The 21556-nt window shown below is 41.3% G+C and overlaps 1 protein-coding gene across 1 annotated transcript in view; it reads left to right on the forward strand.

Annotated features, from left to right (window-relative positions):
• Positions 1-21556, forward strand: part of LOC119659515 (FERM, ARHGEF and pleckstrin domain-containing protein 2) — a 449110-nt gene that overhangs the window by 257099 nt on the left and 170455 nt on the right. Inside the window, exons 3-4 of the mRNA XM_038067657.1 lie at positions 3337-3474; positions 4150-4322. Coding sequence (XP_037923585.1) covers positions 3337-3474; positions 4150-4322 — 311 coding nt within the window. The remainder of the gene's footprint in view (positions 1-3336; positions 3475-4149; positions 4323-21556) is intronic.

Genomic DNA, 21556 nt, shown 5'->3' on the forward strand with positions numbered 1-21556 from the left:
GAGAGAGCACAACTGTCGCCCATCGTTTTACCGAGTTTTTCATGAAAAAAGGAGAAGAGTTTGAGGTAACGTTCTTTGTACTATCCTCAGCAAAACAAAAACAAGTCGGGAAACTGGAAGCTTGACCCTTCAGGTATGAAAGGGTTTGTGTTTGGCTGTGTGAGGACCGATGATTGCATGACAGTTCCGTGTGTACATTGTTGAAAATTCCATTGCTCTCTATTTTTTAGAAAGTCATTTCAGTGAATCATTTGATTCAAAACACTGTATTGATAATATTCAACCTCATTCGCTTCACACTGGGAGTTTAATATTATTAGTAAATGTGAAGAGCGTAACCTCCAACAGATACAAACAAGTCAGGAAACCGGAAGTTTAACGCTTCAGATATAAAAGGTTTAGTGTTTCTCTAAGTGAGGGGCGTTATGCAGTTCTCCATTGGCTGGCTGCGTTGACTGGAGATATTTGAATCGCTCAATTCTGTCAGAGGCAGTGACCCACTCTCTGTGGTTCTGAGTGTTGGCCGACTATAAAAGACAATGAACGGCGTTTTGGGGTAATGGAGACGAATGTGTTGCATTGGACTATTGGAGGTGTTATCACTGGTATGGTCACGTAATTCACGCTAACGAGAATTCACTTGCCAATATTGGTCTGAACATCGTAGTCAATGGTAAGCGACCAAAAGGCAGGCCGAAACAATGGAGGCTTGATGCTGGATGGGGATCTAAAAGCCTCGCGATTACATCTAGATCAGGCATTTGATAAAATAAAATGGCAAAACAGATCACGGCGAGCCAACCCCATTTGTGAACGGGACAAAGGCTGAAGAAAAAGAAGAAGATTAGAGTAGCGATGAGTGCATAACAGTTCCGTGTGCACGTAGTTAAAAATTCCATTGCGGACTATTTTTTAGAAAGCGATTTAAATAAATCATTTGATGGAAAGCACTCCATTGATAATTGTCAACCTTACACGCTTCACACAAATGTGTACTTAACCTACAACAGATAAAAACAAGTCGGAATACCGGAAGCTAGCGCATCGGATATAAAAGTTTTTTTTTCTAAATAAATTTCGAATGCCGCGAATCCTGTTGTGGCACACGTATATGGCTAAAAGCCCAAAATATTACTTCATATTTTTTGGAAACTACAGACGTAGATATTATGCTCACGATAAACAAACAAACATTGCCTATTACCGAATACTGATATAGAATAAATTGAATGTCTACATATTGTGGATTTACTTCGTGCCCAAAAAAGTTTAATATTATCAGTGATTTTTTTCAGATTTTTCGGTTGGAGACCTGCTACACTTTTTAAAGATTATATATTTAGAGAGTTTTTATTTCACACAAAGCCTTAAAAAGGGCTGCGAAGAAGTAGATTCCCGATAAATACGACTTTAATATTCCGCGTGAAAGTCAATTATTCTCGTTAATTATGACGTCAGTATCTTATTTGCAAGGCTTTAGAAGCAGTAAATTCGCGTTGTTAAGTTTGAACTACTATAACTTTGGCGTTAATAGTCAGATTGTGATGAAATTTGGCATATGTACGATATTGTCCTCTATGCTTTTGTGAAATTTGGCGGTCCTGGGATGAATTTAAGACGGGTTGGTCAGTCAATTTCTAAAAGTTGTTAATACGCTATTAGATTTCATCCAAGCGCACCATCCTGATTTTTGTTCGGATTTTTGGGTCTGGTAGTTTCCGAAAATAAATCCTGCCTCATTTTAAGTGTGTAAATTTCGACTCCTTACTCGCGCACTTTACAATTCACTTCAAAACTAATATCAATTTCGAAAAGAACTAACCGAAATTTGATACCGCACACGACTACATCCGGTGGAAAAAAATTTTAAATCCCCCCTTTGTCAGTATGGGCGCCCTCTTTAGACTCCACCTGAATTTATGTTACTCGCTGTATGCGTGGGATTTTGTAGTTTCCATCTGTCCACCAAATTTTGTTCGGATCGGTTTGGCTGTTTTGGAGAAAACTACGTGTGACCAACAGACAGACAGATAGACAGACAATTATTTTAAAAAGGTTTTGTTTGACACAAAACCTTAATAAAATGCTGAGATCGGGGAAAGAGATAAATAAAAGGTAGCTGGAGTTACTTCTCTATGCTAAATCCAACCTGATCTCTCCCTCTCTGAGAGGTCCCGTGACAGACCGAGAAACAAAACCCATTCAATGTTATTAACAGCAACAAGTAGAGACCGGAAGTCCGTCGCTTCAGCTATGAAAGGTTTTGTTAGTTTTTCATGTAATAATATTCGGCTAGGCGATGTCTTCATTTATGCATAGCTCGTTGTGTGTATACGTTGAACACACTCTATATTCATTTCGGTTTTTTATCTCATGAAGGCTCGATTTGGGCTACAGCCGCATCGATGAAGAATGCAGTGAGTGACAAATTCTGAAACGACATCAGCAGAAACAACACTTTTTAAATATACAGACTATGCGGTACACTCGATATTCCGCTTACTAATGCAAATAGGAAGATATGATGGCAAGTCAGATTGAGAAATTCGGTTTCGCTAATGTCTATCTTCAGTTAGACTCTGCTCGCTTTCTTCTCCATATCCAGAGCCATTTAACTGAAATCTATGATTTAGAAAGAGAACAGCTCAAACGGATATCATCAGCATAGTCGAAGTGTTTGAGGAAAGATGGTATTGTCCCTTGAAGTCCTCCATGTCCTCCAGCCAGGGCAGAATGAATTAAGTTACCCATAGCGAAAAAAAGTAGCACTGGTACAATACGACTCTAGCGGACTCCTTTTTGACTTTAAATTGCTCTTAAATTTCGCTTCGGTGCAGTGCCATTCCAGTAGTCGCAGCCTTTAATTGGTTACTTTAGTGGATTTTAAGGAAGAAGTTCCTGAATTGCGACGCAATCGTAAGTCTAAGCCGTTGAGTTTCCTTTTTGTGAACACACAAGATAGTAACGGTGGATAGGCACTACAATATTTGAATCTATATCGTCATGGCCACTTGAAGTCTAAAAACTCCTACGATCAGAGGCTGAAAATATTTTCATGCTATCTGAATATAGTCCATAGGCAACGGGGACACAAATAGGCACGCAGACAGACCCTTAACAGGATTCAGTTAAGTCTAGTGAATATGCTAAAAACAGAGGCTTTATAAGTATTATTTTAAAATAAATGGGAAATTTCGCAAAATTTCGTAAAATACAACCAACATATGACAGCTTTACTCTCATATATTTAATCATCCAAATTCACATATGTACCTGCTGTAATAATATAATATTGACATAACAATTTCCGTTCTGTTTCGCACACTCTATTTGCAGACAAATAGCTACCATACGCCAAGTCGATGCTACGATTCGGAAGATGAAAATATGGGCCGAAAAAAGCCTCCTCCGTCGCAAGCGACGGGGTTGTATCCAAGAACGTCTGTCTACTCAAAAGGAGACATACGCGAACAGGTAAGACACATATGACAAAAATCACATATTCATACGTTCGTAAAGATATTGTGCGTGATATCCTTATAACTACACTCTGAGGCAGTTATGTTAAATTAGAGAAAATATTTCTGAAAGTCAACAATTATTATAATCAACCAGGGTGGGTTGAACAAGAGGACTTAAAACGTCGTCCTGTAAAACCATTTACTTTGAATTCAAAGCAATTTTATCCGTGCGTCATCAAGCTCAAGGTAATAGCATCCTTCGAAAGCACTTTCTGTAATGAACCCTCTTTTGTACCTACCTTTCCACCATTCACGAACATTCGCACCTTTATAAAATTGCTGAGAATATCTGACGGAGATATCCTTACTGCATTAAATACATTCCAAGGTAGTGTCCCTTTCCTTGAACTTTGTGCTGATATCAGTATCAATCGACTACCCCTTTGTATTGATTCTTCTTCGAGAATTCTTTGTGACACTCCAAAGACGAGAGAAGCTCTTTATTATGAAATTTCTTAGTACCCTCTTTCTTGTGAAGAGTTCTTAGATTCTCCTTCTAACGTCCTTAGAGCCTGCTTTGTGCATGTACAATATATAATATAGAAATATATTTGTAAGCGCGTACATACCTTGTATGTGATAATATTTTTCATGTTTTTCTTGTTCTCAATGTTTTCTGTCTTTTCAGTATTGTTTGACAGACAGACAAGTAAGTTCAATCGAAAGACCGAGACGTGAGAGGTTTTTTGGATGCTGGTCGGGAAGGAGTGCTCCACAATCATTTTTAGGCGTATGTGTGGGACGACGGGCGCCCTCTGATGAAAATATTGCCGACTACGCTCCATTTTATAAATATCCAAGGTATGTGAATGTGATCTATCCTCGTAGGTATTAAATTACGCTTAGTACATTTCAAACCTTAATTTGATGTGGTTGAATTTAGTTTGAGCTCCTTGCAAATTTATAAACTACGTGCCAATAATAATTATTATTAATTAGAAGAATTTTCTCTTGGCATACCATACACGTCTGTTTGGCATGTAGGTTCCCACGGGGTTATGCGCTGGATCCAAAACTATATATAGTCTTAGTGTCTAACGTTGTTTCCCTCTTAACCACCGTAAACCCCCAGACTGAGTTGACAAAATGATAACAAACCCGTCAGCAAACAATAAATTATTCCATTGTATCTTGGGAACTGTGAAATATTCGAATATCAAAGCTTCTTCAAAGAGACATTCAGTCGTAGCAACCCTAGCCTAAGGCTATAAAATGGTGTAGTAAAATTAAAGCACTTTTATTTTACCAGGATGAATTTTGGAAGATCTATAAATATGTTCGGATAGTTCAAGTGGTTAGAGCGCTGGGCTGTTGTAGTCGACGAAGGTCGCGGTTCAAATCTCACTGACGCCAGTCGAGCCAGCTGGGAATGAGTACCTGAGTCAATAATCTCGGGCTTGTCCAATGCTGACCTCATTGCCACCTACATTGCACTGTAGTGCGGTAGTACGGTCATGAATGAAGTGCTCTAATACCCTCCAAGGCCTTGGTCCAATATGGATTGTTGCGACAATGATTATTATAATTATTATTATTTTATGAATAAGGTGACACACTTGTGTGTATTTAAAAAAAATAATACAAATTAAGGCAATCTTTCAAAGGACTCGGGTAGAAAAGCGTCACACTCCCACAAAAGTTTTTGGTGTCAAGAAGGCTTTTACAGTCCACTATGAAAGTTATAAATTTGTTATATTGTTATTATGGCATAAAGAATATAAATAAACATGCTGTTATCAAGCTCCATTAACAAAAGGATCTAATGGTAGTCATGGGATTAGGTTTCTGTTAGAGCCAGGTCTTAACGACTTTCTACCAAAATTCAACGCATATTAGTTTAGGATATGATGAACCCCAAATTTCGAAATTACTGCAGACTGGAAAAAATGTATCCTTTTTTATTGCGTATCTGTCATTCTTCTGTCATTTCTGTTTTAATCGAGCGCTCTCTAGATGCTTTATTTTTTGTCGTGTCTAGGCCTGTCTGAGTAAAGAACCTAAAATCTCCTGGTTTTGCGACCAGATCCACCAATTCGATATCTGATCTCTAAGGTCCTGGCCTAAGCCGTCGCTTCATCTGAAACAGCGTCATTCACGTATTCTTTCTTAACGTAGGTATGGCCTTTCTTTGCAGGTTGGATCATCTTTATCCATACTGATTAAGCAACCCGTCAAATGCATTTCTAACATGTTAGATATCGCCTTTTGTTTGTAGTTAAGTCCAAAATTAATAGACCATTAGCTTAATCCCAACTACAATTTTATTTTATTATGTATATATATATTTCGGGAGCAACTTACTCCCTTCATCAGTACAAAGCTAATGAAAACAATTACGATTCTATGGTTCTATTTATACTAAAAACACTAATTACCTAAATTACTTTTACCAAGAAAGAAAATAGAAAAAACATTAAATTATAAACTTAATTATCTATTAATTACCGCGGCAAGTCTTATTAGTTTTGAGGAGCAATTACCGGAATCTGTATTTAATAACCGCGTCGCGTCTTCTCTTAGAATTTCCAGACTTTCCCAAGGGTCCAGGGTTTTCGTTCGGTTTGTATGCCTCAAGAGCTCAAGGTTATCGCGTTGAATGCTATGGGCTTCTTCGACTATGTGCGCTGCCACTGATGACCTTATGGACGATTTTTGTTTCCGAACACAATTTACCGCTTCCCTAATATGCTCGTCAAATCTCGTCGTTATCAGGCGTTTCGTTTGTCCTATGTATATTTTGTTGCAGTCGCTGCACGTTATTCGGTAAATCCCACTTTTCTCGTTCGCTCCCAAGGGATCCTTAACGCTGCCCAGTAAACTCCGCAAGGTGGATGATCGACTTGAACCTACGATTTCCAGTTGGTACTTTTTCGCCCAATGCTTGATGTTGTTAAATAGGTAGGAGTATGGGATACTTATTCGTCTGGTGGTTGCCTCCTTCTGCTGCGAAAATAGCGTTGTATAGGCATGCCTATTGTGTTGCCTAACTTTCCTTCCAATCAATTTCTCAATGGTCTGAGAATTATACCCATTTTTAACAGCGGTGTCAATAATGTACTCTCGTTCTTTATTGAAACCGCTTATTGAAAGAGGGTATGTGATTAGTCGGTGAATCATGCAATTATAGGCAGCCATTTTTTGGGAAAACGTGTGATGTGAAGTTACCGGTATCGTTCTCTGCGTTGCTGTGGGCTTACGGTATATCTCGAACTTAAGCTTTCCGTTAGAGTTGACGACATTTAGATCCAGGAACGGTAGAACCCCAACCTTTTCTACCTCTAGTGTAAACTCGATTTTATTATGAATCTTGTTTATAGAGGAGATGACCATGTCTATGTCGTCCCTACTAACGATCGCAAATACGTCGTGTACATACCTAAACCATACTTTAGGCATTATTCCCCTCGATTCAATTTCTTCTTCGATTGATGACATAAACCTTTCGGTGTAGGTAGTACTCCTACCTATTTAACAACATCAAGCATTGGGCGAAAAAGTACCAACTGGAAATCGTAGGTTCACGTCGATCATCCACCTTGCGGAGTTTACTGGGCAGCGTTAAGGATCCCTTGGGAGCGAACGAGAAAAGTGGGATTTACCGAATAACGTGCAGCGACTGCAACAAAATATACATAGGACAAACGAAACGCCTGATAACGACGAGATTTGACGAGCATATTAGGGAAGCGGTAAATTGTGTTCAGAAACGAAAATCGTCCATAAGGTCATCAGTGGCAGCGCACATAGTCGTAGAAGCCCATAGCATTCAACGCGATAACCTTGAGCTCTTGAGGCATACAAACCGAACGAAAACCCTGGACCCTTGGGAAAGTCTGGAAATTCTAAGAGAAGACGCGACGCGGTTATTAAATACAGATTCCGGTAATTGCCCCTCAAAACTAATAAGACTTGCCGCGAAAGGATGTTACAAGCCCCGCTTGCTGCGAAACGTAAAAAAGTGGGGGAAATGCCGCGTAGTATGCGCCATGATAAAAAAAAATCTACCATTACATGGGGAGTGACGCAGAAGGTGCCGTATCATGGAGGCCATCACGGAAGGGGTTGTAGCTAGTCCTAAGCGTTTCGATGGGTCTGTCAGCAATGTTATTGGTTAGTTTCTCATTTACGATCATGATCAGCTGAAGGGGTGAAAAGAGCATTTCTTCACGAATCTGAATCGGACAGCATCTGGTAAAGTTCCACCTGTTATAGATGATGTGTCAAGCCACCGTAACGTGCAGTTACGGATCGCTCCTACAACCAGAAGCGAAATTATATTTCCCATCAAAGCATTCGAACTCTGAAGAGTTACTAATTGCACTCAAATCGAAATGTTATTTGCATGCTTCCTGTTATCGCAAATATAATAGCATAAATAATCCTGGAAAGATTTAAAGAGTTTAGTTGAAAAAACTAGCTATTTTTTCCCTATAATTTCTCCTGGACTGACCACACTCACACCCTTCTGATCATTATGAAGCAATGTTTCGACTCTTGATCATAGCTCCATCTGTTCTTCTTTTTCACTCCATGTGCCGCAACAGGTCACGTGCTGCATTGACGGCTATACCACTTTTACGCAAATACCAACCGTACGCCATCTGTTTGCTCTCACACGCCACCAGGAGAAAGTAGAGTCAATGTCAACAAAACCAAGATTCGGAGTCTGATTGGTTTGGCAGTCTTCCTATTTGCATTAATGGGCGTTCTGCTCCCGAAGGCGTTGATCAATTTGTATATATCGGAAGGGTTGCTTCTGCTGACAGTGGCACCGAACTTGATATCACCCGACGCATCAACAATGTTGAATCCGCCTTCACTAGTTTGTCCAAAATCTGGAAACGGTAATATAACAATATCGACCCCAAGTTGGTATGTTCCGGGCCAATCCTCTCTTATTAAGTATATGTAGTATATGGGAAGTGATCACTGCTATCAATAAGAGCTTCAAGCTTTCAGCAATTCATGTCTGCGTTGTGTCATCGGGGTATTTCGGCTTAGGGCAGTAACTAACGAACAAATTGGTCGCCGAGGTGCTCATGAGAAGACAAAAGCGGCACCGAATAGTTTCCATTCTACGCAATTTAACCTCCTATCGCAGAGTGGCAGACGAGTGAGTCTACCTAGAAACAGTGGAGGAGAAGTGCAAGCTTCTCGTGAAATTCTGATGGTTGATTCGTTGTGCCTGCATAGTAGTCCTTGCCTGTCAGCGAGCTGGCCAATAATCGTTACTGTCCCTTCAGATAGTAGGACTTTTCGCCTGAAGTGAATCCGTACATCTGCTGCTGCCACAATATTTTTTATTAACAGTTTGCCGTTGCTCTGGTTCTACTTTCGACATTTTCCATTAGCTTGTCTCACATATCGTAATTTTTCATGCTTTATTTGTTATATGTTTTTCTTGAGGCCAGGAATTATCCTGGGGGCTTCCCAGATATTTAAACCAATTTGTTTTCAATGTATCATAACTTTGCAGCATATCGCCGATCCTCCACTCTGCCCTTCTTGGAAATTCCACAGAGAAATTCCTCGCGATGCTCGCGTTGCGTATAGAATATTGAATTCGGAATGCCCACACTTGCCGAAGTACTTTTTCAAGTGTGTTACTATGACTGCAGTACTTTGCTGTCCAACATAGGGACTCATGTAATCTGACGGGAGCCCAGGGGCTAGGAGAACATAGAGGACTTTTTTTGGACAGGACTACAGAGCCCCAATAGTGTCTTCACACGTGATTCTTTGAATCTTTCTAAGCTTGGTTTTATTGTACTTCTTGCTCAGAGCGTGACAACACACAATAGGATCGTACATGAGAATGACACAAATCACGGCTATGTATATTCTGAGAACCATCCACGATGGATGATCAAATTTCCTTACAAAGGGCCTATTCCACCATAAAAAATTTTACAGGCTCCATGATTACACCCAGATACTTTACATTGGGGAAAATGAAAATTTTTGCTTTGAAATTCAGAGACTCTTTGCTTGGTAGTAAATAGCATGGTTTGGTACTAATGTTGCTGAATGCTCCCTCTACATCCAGGAAGGTAATTAAGGTGTATTGTTTATAGTGTAGCGGCCACTGAGCTTCTTGAATAGCAGTTTCTGTGATTTTGCCTTTGAGATGTGCAAGACTTGAGAGAAGGCCTCCTATCTATGATCGTCGCTAAGTGATGCTGGTAGAACAGGGTCTTTATCACGAAACAGGTCAAACTGACTGGCAGCGAGCCCTAGCTGTGTCTGCCCGTCTTCGGTATGAAAATCATGCACCCGCCTTGAAAAGTACGGTTCATATAAAAACGAAATACAGCTCCCGTAAATCTCTGCATGCCACGACACAAACTTTTCTTGCTGTGTCTGAAGCATGACTGGCATTATGCAGTATGGGTTCAGAGGTAATATAATCTAATAATAACCTCACACGATTGGCACTTCATACCTCTCTGATTTTCAGTCCTAATTGCTGGTGGGAAAATGTAAAAAAATTCTGTCCAGGCGGCTTTCTGACTTTCTAGGAAACAAGGTGCCTATGGAAGATGTTGAAGATCCCCTAGACAGCCTCCGGTGATTACTCTCTAGTTCTTCACTCTGAAAGCCGCACAATCAATTAATAAAGTGATATCAAATGACTTCTCCAACCTCAACTATTCTCCGAGCTGCGAAAATTAAAAGTTGGTGTATTGCTCTAGTTAGAGACCGATAAATTTGTGTTAAAATTAAAGTCAGAGAAGGATTCATCTCTTCCGTTGATTTCTGAGCTATCCCAAGGCATACGCTTCACATTGGCGTCGCAGCATGCCAACAAGGATATTGGAGCTCTTATGGTGGGGCTGATCGATCGTAAGCCATGCATGCCGAGGAGATATACATGTTGCTCGCTCCGACCTGTTCCAGTTTGGCCACAATTAGGTCGCACTCGCATCCGAACACAGAAAGGCCTACAGGCTCTTTACGGTAGTTAGTTAGTTATGTGTAGCCCAGTATCACTTGAATGTTTAGGGGAGACTGGGACAAAAACGTAAATTTTTAACATTTATTTTTGTTTGAGGTATTAAATGATCATACACATACATATAATTATATTCATTTTGTAGAGTAATCGGTCCTCGATGATTGTTATTAATATTTTGTGATTACTCCTCGAAACAATCATGTTATGGCCTTCCTCCCGAAGTGTAATTTTTTTACCATTTTGCCCCACCGTGGGGTAAAATGGTAAATGGGTGTAACGAAATGGTAAATCATAACGGCAACTTTCCAAAACAAATTTTTGACCTCAAATGAGTATGGAAAAGCTAAAAGGTGCCTCAATGATGAAATTCATTACAAAAAACCGTCCACATTTATTTGAATATACTACAAAAGAAAAAACGATTACACTGTGCTGCAGCTTGCTCATTGGTCAACTGTTTCATTGTCGCCTGATTAGTCAAAATGGCCCTCGTGTGTTGTTTTCTCCACGATTAGATGATGCAAACGCTGCCACCTTCGGATAAGCACGAATTGGATCAAGAGCCCTTTCAGAGTCAGTTTTTTCTTCAATGCTTGATTCGATTGAACCTGTCGAAATCCTTGTTGGATCTGGTGTCTCTTCCACCTCATTGTTCAACTCCTCTTCTTCAGACGATCCTTGCTGGTTCCACCAAGCTGTAGATGAGATTCCTTCAACAGGATGCACATCAGGATGGGTCGGAGCTGGCTGGTCAGTTACTACAGAAGACATGAAGTCAGTGTCGTCAAAAATATATTCATTCATAGGCTAAATCCCTGTAAATTAAAAGCCGAAAATGATGTTGCTAGGTGTCACTTCAGCATCTATAGCTGAAGAAGCAATTCCAGGTATATCGTATGTTGACATGGAGCGGGAGGGTTAGCATTAATCCACTCATCAACAAATAATAATAATTGATAGCCTTTTTGAATGGACCGAAAACTGATCGATCGAGCGGTTGGGGCCGATAGCTGCAATGAGTTGGGAGAGAGATTGTCAATGGAAACGTGGTTGTCGAGTATGAGAAGAACTGGAATGTCTTTGGCTCATCTGCAATGTTTTTGAAAATGTTTACAAAATTCCAATTCATCCATCTTAAAATAATGCAGGTACTTGTAGCTTCCAGCAGTAATAATATTCGCGAAACAAATGTTAAACTTAAAGGTTTCAATTTACCAGAAGGATTTGTAGTTCCTGTGCAGCCTTGCGGACCACGGTTCAAAAAATGAGGCTTGAATTGGACTCTTGGAAAAATGGAAAATGATGGTGCCGTTTTTCCCGTTGCACTTACAGCCAGTGCCATCATAAGCACGCCGCTAGGCTCACTAATTAGCATGACTTGGTTGGGGTTTTGGACAGTCGTAATACCGGTCCCGTCAACATACAGTATTTTTAAATGATGATGATTTAAATGATCACAAAAATAAAACCAAAAAAAAACATCCACAACCCACTCATTACAATTTCCTAAAAACCCGAGTCTACATATAGCTCAAAATATGAAAACACCATATACTCGTACACCTTAGTGAAAAATAAAGCCCAACAAAATTTTCATAAAATCGACTCACAACAAAACCGACTTTGATATAAAAACAACATCAATATTTCCTAGTTTCATTTTTTAAGGTTTTTGGTAAAACAAAAAAAAAATTATTATTATTAATGCGACGTCGATGTTTTCCTCTCGGAGGAAGACTCAACAGATACGCTGAGATGGATTTCGTCTGCTGCGAATTTACCTGCACTACTCGCAACATGATCAGCTTGCCGCTAGTGGAGTTAACATCTAGCAACGGTTGCCATAATTAACTCTATTCCTAAAGGGTTTCGCAGCACATCCCTTAACTACTGACCACTGCCCTTTTACTGCTTGCAGTGATTGCTTTCCTTCGGAGCCCTTACACACTCTGTCTATCCTATTCTATTGTTCGGCCCCATCCTGACATCATTTGCGTGGTAAGGTTCCTAGACGTTTGTTGCTGTATTCCTCAATAATCTGGTATTTAATGAGGTCGCTCGTTGAAAGTACCCGCTTCTTTTTTCCTTCCTTTGGGTGACTTCCGGCGTCGTCGCAGGTGCCTGCTAATGTTTCCAGCACAGTGGCGCTGCCACTGACACCCACTGAGCTACCATCAACGGCTGCTGCCGCCTAATTGGATGCGACCAGCTCGTCCTCTGACTCGTCCTCGAACGATACGCCTGGCATCAACGCCTCTTCTTCCTCTATCTTCTTCCGCTTTTGTTTCTGTTCAATAAAGTTTGAGTCCATATGTTGGCGTCACGGGTATTCCCTTAAAAATACCCATCCTGTCCAGTCCAAGCACCAGGGCAAAGGCAAATTGAAAGTTTGCAAGGTATGAAGAACCCGCATACTAGTTTAGCTAATTAATTTTGTTTAAAAATAATTTAACCTTTTATTATTAAAACATTTTTACTATTATTTATTTTATCTTATTTTTTTATAACCAAAGACTTATTAAAGTAAATTGAAATTATTAAATTAAATTGAAAAATGATATGAGAAAAATGAGTTTTCACTCCATGAATTACAAGCAGAATCTTAAGTATTAATGCGACCAGTTCGGTCAACGGTTGGCAACAGACTCTCTATTCAAATATTTATACAATTTTTTTTAAATGTTAAATCAGTTGGCTAGGCCTACTTCACACGACACTATTACTCCATGTGAAGTAGTCCTACTCTTTTGAATCGTCCTCGCGAGTTCGAATACGCCACAGAGAGCACCGGTGGAGGCGTCTGTCTGTCGCACTAACAACATTCGAAATAAATTTCGAATATCGCTAACCCTGCTGCGCCACATCACTCCGCCCCCACATGAAACCTAGGGGTTTCAGCGACCGAACCCGGAATTGCATTCGCCATCATTCGGCGAAGCTTTGGAGCGCAAACGGGCTTCAGCCTGGACAAGGAGACAGCCTTTTTGTGTCCCCCGATCTCGAGCTGAAAGAAGTGTTCTCCCCGCTCGAGAACACAGTACAAGCCTTCATATGGAGGCTGCAGTGGCCAAATTTCGAATATCGCTAACCCTACTACGCCACACTAGAAACCAAACTCCCACGCATTCCACGGTGTATGCTACTTCATTTTGGTTTTGGGTCATATTAACAGATCTTCAATGCTGGGAGGACTGGGCTATTCATTCGCTTGCCCCCAAAAAATATGACCAGCCAACAAAGAAACGTCGGTTGGATGAACGAGCTCAAACCGTACGTGAATATTCATGGCCCGTCCGAAGACGGTTTCCAGCGGCCACCGCGAGGATGTCGTGTAAGGACTTGCGGAATTATGCAACTTTAACCTGAAACATAGTCGCACCAGGCCGCCGCGTAGGCGCTGATGAAGATGCGCTTTCATTCTGAATTCTATTTAAGCGATTGAATTAACTCACCAGCATCCTCCACTTTCTCTCCTTACCCCCAAAAATTAGGGATTAGCCGAAAACAAACCCATCTCCTTATTCACTTTCTTCAAAAACTGCAAAGATACCACAAAGAAACTTATCACTAAATACATATATTTGACAAAATACATAAATATAACAAAATGGCCCTATAATTTGGATTCATTACTGAATTTAATATTCCATAGTGACCGAAGGGTGAGCCCCTCTAAGGGGCTAGGGTAGAACAGTAAAGGAGGGGTGTGGACTTTACGGGAAGACCTGAAGGCTGCTGAAGTGCATTTCTGCCAACAGCGACTTCGGATAGGTGCGGCTGAAGCAAGCTAGGAGATAATGGCAACTATATATGAGTTGTCACAATAATTGGCCCGGTAAGACTGCATTCGGGCCTTATGGGAACCTTAAGTATATCTGAACGCAGTTCATAGAAGTTGCATATGTCCAGACAACATATTAGTTGCGCTTCTTTTTCAGAGAAAAGAGCCTGTAAAGACATACAGTTCTGACCATCAAACGGCCTTATTAATAATGGTGATTATTAAAAGAATTTTCATCAAATCTAACATCGATCAAATTGATACCCCAACCATTTTAAACTATTTAACACCTTCAAATGTTCTCTCGGAAACCTCTATAAAATTCGCTTGCCAAACCAATAATCATCTTATCGGGAAAAGATGTTCTTGAATTTTATCTTTAAAATATAAGCTTTAACTTTTTAAGTATATAACAACCCAAATTTATCTTCAACATCAAATTCGTAATGTCCTTTGCACGCACTCCCACTCGAAGGCTTAACCAAATGATATCATCTGAATTGAATTGTTTTGAATGACAAGAAACAAGGATGTTTATTATAACCTTTTTACCATTGTTAATTCGTTCCTATCTTCGTCCTGCAAAAATCTAGACAATGTCTCAGGTTAACGAAATGTAATCAAGTTAGAAGCCTTCTCCCCTTGCTCTTTCTTTACTTCAAAATTGCATGGAGAGTAACAAATAATTATTCATGACCCTCTCGGTTCAGCGGTTACAACAGCATCCAACCGTAATTGTAACTTCTGTTCGAGTGTCCATCGCATTACGCCTCACGTTCTACAAAGAATTCTCCGCAAACTGTGTTATCTAACACCAACAGTCATGGGTTGAAACGCTCATGCACCTCCTCCCCAAAATTTACAAGGTCCAAGTTGTCATTGTATCCTTAACATGGTCAATGTCTTTCAGATGCCTAGTTAAGTAAAAAGGACTTACTAGAAATTACATGCCACCAATGCCGGACGTTTAGAAGACTCATGGCATTTTACCGGGCCCCAAAAGAAATGAATAAATAAAAGTACGACCAGCAGAGTATTACCACCATAAATGTATTGTATTGATGGATAAATAATTCCTTCGGGATCTAATCTTGTTATTTGTTGTTGCAATGTTGTTATTTTTCCGCTCGTTTGGGTTTTCCTTCCTCCTTCCTCTACTAATAAAAGGGAGCTCGATTTTTCCAGAGATTTTTCCCAAGTTCGTAATTTGCTTTTGATAAGTTGGCTTTTTCTCGTGATAACCAAAATTACATCCATTTGCCATGTTTTGATTAATGGTTAGTATGAATACAAGAAGTGCGTGTGAATCCTTAGTCTGAGATGGAAGAGCTTGATTGACCTTATCTCATTCCGTCGAATATAGCGTTCCGTGAGGATATGAAGCTGAAATTAAGTTATTAAACATTATTTGATGAGGCCCGAGTAAGAAGGGTGAGCTTATATTCTGGCCAAGCACCGTGCAGGCATACGAGTACCTGCATAAATAGGGAATTAATTTACATTTGTAGATAAGTGGAAGATTAACATTTGACTAAACGAGATTAAGGCTACAGGGCGATAGGCATATTGAGTTTGGTCGGGGGTTTGGCACTAACGTTTAATCATATGAATGTTTGGTATAATTTGAGCTTGTTAATGCCGTAGATAAAGTTCTGCAGAGAAATTAGCTTAATGAAGTTATCCGAATTTTGTTATTCTCTTTTGCGTTGACTTCATAATAAGCGTTATCTGTAGAAGTATTTCTAACTTGAGTTTGTGCTGAGTGTGATTTGTTAGCTCGAAGGCAACAATGGTTTTCGCAATAATTTCTCTGATTAAGCTTCACATTGAATTAATCAAACAAATATATGCATCAAATTAGTAACTTTCCAATTTTCCAAAAGTGATAATTCCGTTCTTTAGAAATACGGCATATTACATTAAAATATTCAATACGTTTCACAAAGAAAATTGTTCGGGTCAGAAAGGCCAGAAAGTAACTGCAATTTTGAATACCAGAAACTAACTAGGAGCCTCAGGAAGAATACGCTTTACTAGCTTAAGGGGAGCAGATTCTCGAGATAATAGGTTTTCCAATATTTTTTCAATTCTTTTTCAAAACACACAAATTATTTTCACAGAAAAAAAACAGCAGCGCTTCAGGTACTGAAACTTAGCTCCTTGAATTGGCCTTTACAGTCAACTGAAATCAACGAATTATAAGTTTTTCATCAAAAAAAGTTATTTCACTTTGTATGTACAAAACACAACACAAAAAAAAACAATATTTGTAGTAATAATTAAAACAAACTTTTACGTACATGCTAAAGCCAATACGCTAAGGAATATTTGTGCAGAATTTCACCTTGATAGGTTCGTTACTTATCTAATTTAAAAATTACATTCGACAACGTGGAAAAAAAACGTGAATAAAGATTCCGTTCTTGCAACGTAGAGTTAAATACAATTTATAGTTAGCCAAGCTCAATCTGCGATGACAAGACCATGAAACAAGCTTCCTACTTTCAAAAAAGTATCCATTACAGTTGCATTCTTTTTGCTAAAGTGCAATACTTATTATCATTTCCAAGTTATCACAATCTCGGCAGATGCCGGATTTGACCCAATACTAGCACTAAGTGCCAAGCATTTAGGCTCGGACGATCCTACGTAAAAACTAAAGGCGCGCCATTGGCAGTGGCCGATGGTAGGTTAATGAGAGAGTCCTTCGAGAACTTCCCGCAACATCGAGCACGTATGCGGAATGGTGTACTTCTGCATGGTTTGAACCAGGCTGTGCGAAAGTCCCAGGACATCAAGGGAAGCCGTGAGGGATTTAGGTATAATACCTGTAACTGACAATATTATGGGAACTACAACCACCCGCTCGAGACGCCAAATTTCTTTGATTTCCCGAGCCAAATGGCTCATAGTTCACCTTCTTCTCCACGTATTTCCGTTCAATGTTACTATTATGGGGGATAGGAACATCAATAATATAGGCGGAGCGACTCGTCTTGTCAACTGACAGTACGTCAAGCTTGCTGTGTGGAGTATGGCGATCAGTCAGAACTTGCCGGTCCCAATACATGCTGTAAGCAGAACTATCAAGTACTGCTTGCGGCTCATATCGGTAAATCGGAAATGTTCCCGTGATCAGCCCATGCTTGTATGCAAGGTTTTGATGGATAGCGATACATACAGCATTATGCCTGGTGATATATTGCACCGGTGCCATAGCAGTAAAGCCAGAAATGATACGGTCCAACGTCTCTAACGCCGAACCACACATTCTGCGCTGGCCGTTCTTACCCGTTCTTTCATGATGAGCTTTTATAAGCTCAGGTGGCGACCACGCCATCCTGAATGGGACATATGAACCCCTCCCTCTTAGCAAAGAGCCCCCCAGCACACAGCCATCTGTTTGACAAATGCAAATCCACAAATGGCTGCCAAAGACAACCACGTGTTTACCGTGCATTTCCTTCGACTTCCATTCATCGATCCGCTCTTGGTCCGACTTCACTTCACTCAGAGGATTGAAAGATCTATCCTCCTAGTCAAGTGGAGTCAGCCCACAGTCTGCCTTACAGACAACCGCATGCAAGCGACTCGCCTGCTCTCTTATGTAAAAATAAGCGCGCAGCGAGTCGACTTGGCGATGATGTTGACCACCACGTCAACCAGGCCCCTACCTCCGATGTCACGGTGCTGCATTCGGAATTTGGACATAGTTGTCCGTATCCGCCGCTGGACGTTTTCCAGGTCGGTCTTCGTCCACGGCAATATTCCGAATGCATAAGCCAGTAAAGGGATAGCGAATACTTTCAACGCGCCTATTTTATTCTTCCCTGATAGATGCGATTTCAGCACCAGCTTTACGCGTCGCTGGAATTCGGACAGCAGAGCATCCTTCAGATCACCAATTCGAACATGGGTTCCTTGCAGAATTCCTAGGTACTTGTAGAAGTCTGTGTCGGTCATAGCTTCGATGTATAGGTCCGACACGCGGCTTGTGATGAAATTTGCGGATGGCTTGGATTCGACACTTGTTTAATCTAAACTCCATCCGAATATCACGGCCTAACATGTCTATTCGCAACAGACTTCTAATATGGTCGTCAGCCCCAGTATACAGCTTGATGTCATCTAAGTACATGAAGTGTGTCAGTTCGCACTTAGCATAGGCCATACTTTATTACAAAACCATGCCCTCTAGCATCATTCAGTAACCATGAAACGGGATTCAGTGGCATACAAAACCAAAGCAGACTCAATGAGTCCCCTTGGAAGATGCCCCTCCGTATACGGATGGGCTCTGTGGTATTAGCACCCTCAGATATACGCATTGATAAGGTGGTATACCAACCTTCCATGACTGTCGCCAAAAACTTTATTAGTTTCGGATCAATGCGATACAGATGTAGGGTATCGATTACCCAAGTATGCGGAGTATCAAAAGCCTTGGCATAATCGATATAGCAACTACAGAGGTTTCTTTGGCCCCTAGTTGCTTGCCCTACAACTACCGAGTCGATAGTGGGTTGCTCTTTGCAACCCCTTTACCCAACTCCGCAGCCCTTCTGCTCCTCGGGGAGAGTGTTGTTGGTCTCGAGCCGCGGATTGGTCTTCGACTAGTAATGGACGTAATGAATTTGTAGAGGTTTAGTAAGAAAGTAATCGGTCTTGTGTCTGGGGGTCCTGCACCGTGTCCTTTTTAGGGATAAGGTAGGTAATCCCCGCAGTGAAAGGGTGGAAATCCCTCCGGCCAACTCATGACCTCATTTATACTGCGTGCCAACTGACTGTGTATACTGATGAATTTCGTATACCAAAAATTCTGCACCTTGAGTATCTTTCTGTTGAGACAATTGCGTTTCCAGATTTTAGATAAGGCAGCGGAAGGCAAATTTAGTGCTGTTAATGCGTCAGGCGATATCCAGTTTGGTACTACCATCGGGAGAATCCACGCATCCTAGCTATACAAATTGATGGATGCCTGCGATGCGCTGTCCATTAATGCAGATAGGAAGTGTGCGACCACTCGTCAGATCAGGAACCTTCCGACTCTACTTGCCTCTTTTCAAATCGAGAGCCATGGCCCATGACCCAAGAGATGAAATGTCGAGGTGTTTGATGTCCATTGAACAACTCCACGTCTTCCGGACAAGGCAGCATAAGGACGTCACCGATAACAAAAAGAAGTAATATCGGTGACGAGATATAATCTTGGCGGCCTTCGCTTTCGGCCTCTAAATTCATCGCCTTGATAATAGCTATTGATTTTTCCGGAAAGCCCCTCGTGCGTCGAGTCTGGTACACTTTCTATTCCCATTATCGAAACCTTTCTCGAAATCGTGCATCCAGACCTGGGCTACTCCAGTTCTTCGAGTTGTTTATGGCTCGTCGAACTTTCTCTTCGGTAACATCCGCAAAATTCATGCTAGGCGTATTGGTATGGCGGGTGCCTTCGGCAGCGATCCACTGAGCATGCTCAGCATGCTGGACGGGTAACGCCCAAAGTCCACCCCAATATTGTTTCGCTTCCGTCACGGAGAACTGTATTGTCTGGATGTTCTGTTCGGATTCGTTGAAATATCTAAAAAAGCTCCACTGATTCCTCGCGCATGGACACGTCTTTCGCCATACCGTCGTAACCGACTGCATATGACAGAAAGTTTCTGCTTTAGTATGTCCAGAATTTCAACTGCGGGTGTCTCACTGGGGTGGCATCGTTCCGGAAAACCCTCTGCACTTTATTTCTCAACCGTCTGCTGGCATTGCCAGTGCTGATCTGAATCAGTCTACCAATGTCCTGCCTTAGTGAGTTCCACCGACGTTCATGACGAATTATTCATGGTAGATCTCTTTGGTCACTCAAACCAATAAGACGAAAGCGAATCTTCTGATAGTGCAATTTGATAGCCGCAACTGCAGCACAATACACAAGTGACTATAGTTGCAGCAACGATATAACAGCACACAGTCGAGATGCAATCTCATCATTGATTTGAGATAGAATTCCCGGAGTTGCTGGAGATGCATAGAGCCTGGGAATACCTGGTCTATGCAAAGGATCCATATCCGAGAATTCTATACACGCTCTTTGGAATTCGTCCCGAACCTCAGCGGAAACCTCAGCTGGACGGTGGAGAAGAGTGCTTCGGCGAGTACTGAAACTTTTACCTGCAGTGCGGCGTGGTGTTGTTGATGCCGCCACCTCTGCCCCCATCGACTCTCGGTCACCAGTTTCCCCGATGACTTCAAGTCGAACACGCTCCCTGATGGTGGCCGGGATTGTGTCGCTGCGAGTAATAAAGCGGTGCTGGTCTGCGACTCGCCGCACAGTCATGTGCGCGAATTGCGGAAAACGCTCGACGAAACTCTTGTGCAACAAGGGGCGTAAGATATTGTACCCGCCCTGCCGTTATTTTGTAGTAGGAGCGAATGGTTAAGAGGTTCATTTCTTCAGTCCATTTCATCCGCTGCCTACGCGAACCTGTTGAAGTGGTCGCCACAGATTGTGGCAAAACAGCTGCAGCTCCTTAAATTCCTTCTTCTTCTCATAGATGGATTTGCATTTTATACCTAACTGACAGGTGTGGAGATAGCTTCCTCAGTGAGTAATCTGCAAGACTGCAAAGTTCCGGCACCTTCCTCACCTACCCCCTGAGACGCTGCGGTGGCGTACAGCCATTCAGATTGAAGCTATCCATCCCTCCTCCCTTCGTAACCGGGTTTAGGACCGGCTTCGGCGGAGTTCTATACTTATTTATTATTTTATATTTAATTTATCAATCTGCTATTCTTTTTCGGGCTTTGTCCCATTGAGAAGTAGGTTGGCTTGCTCAGCTTCGCCATTCTGGTCTTACATTATCTGGATGCAGTCGCGAAGATTTCAAATCACCATCTAGCGAATAAAACCATCGTTGTTTTTGAGAGCTGACTTAGTCGATTCCCATCGACAATAATCAATCTTGGTAAGTGAGTTACGCCTCTCTTAAAATCTCTCCTCGATTGGTGCAACTCCATATCGATCGCGGAAGTCCTCATTCCGAATTCCACGTTCAACGTAACATTTTCGTCTCCATTCTCATGAGGCAAAGTTCAATAGTCTTTATAGTCGGACAGGACTCAGTAGTATAGAGTGCGACAGGGCGAACGACACTGCGATAAAATTTGAATCCGAGACGTTGGTTCTTTCGTTGCAGTTCATCGAAGTTGCATTGATGCGTGAAGCAATTTCGTAACACAGTTCATAATTGCCTGATAATCTCGATCCAAAATATTTAAGTTGCTTAGTTGTCCAGAACTGAGCGA

This window comes from Hermetia illucens, chromosome 1 (assembly GCF_905115235.1).
Source record: "Hermetia illucens chromosome 1, iHerIll2.2.curated.20191125, whole genome shotgun sequence".
Taxonomy (NCBI): domain Eukaryota; kingdom Metazoa; phylum Arthropoda; class Insecta; order Diptera; family Stratiomyidae; genus Hermetia; species Hermetia illucens.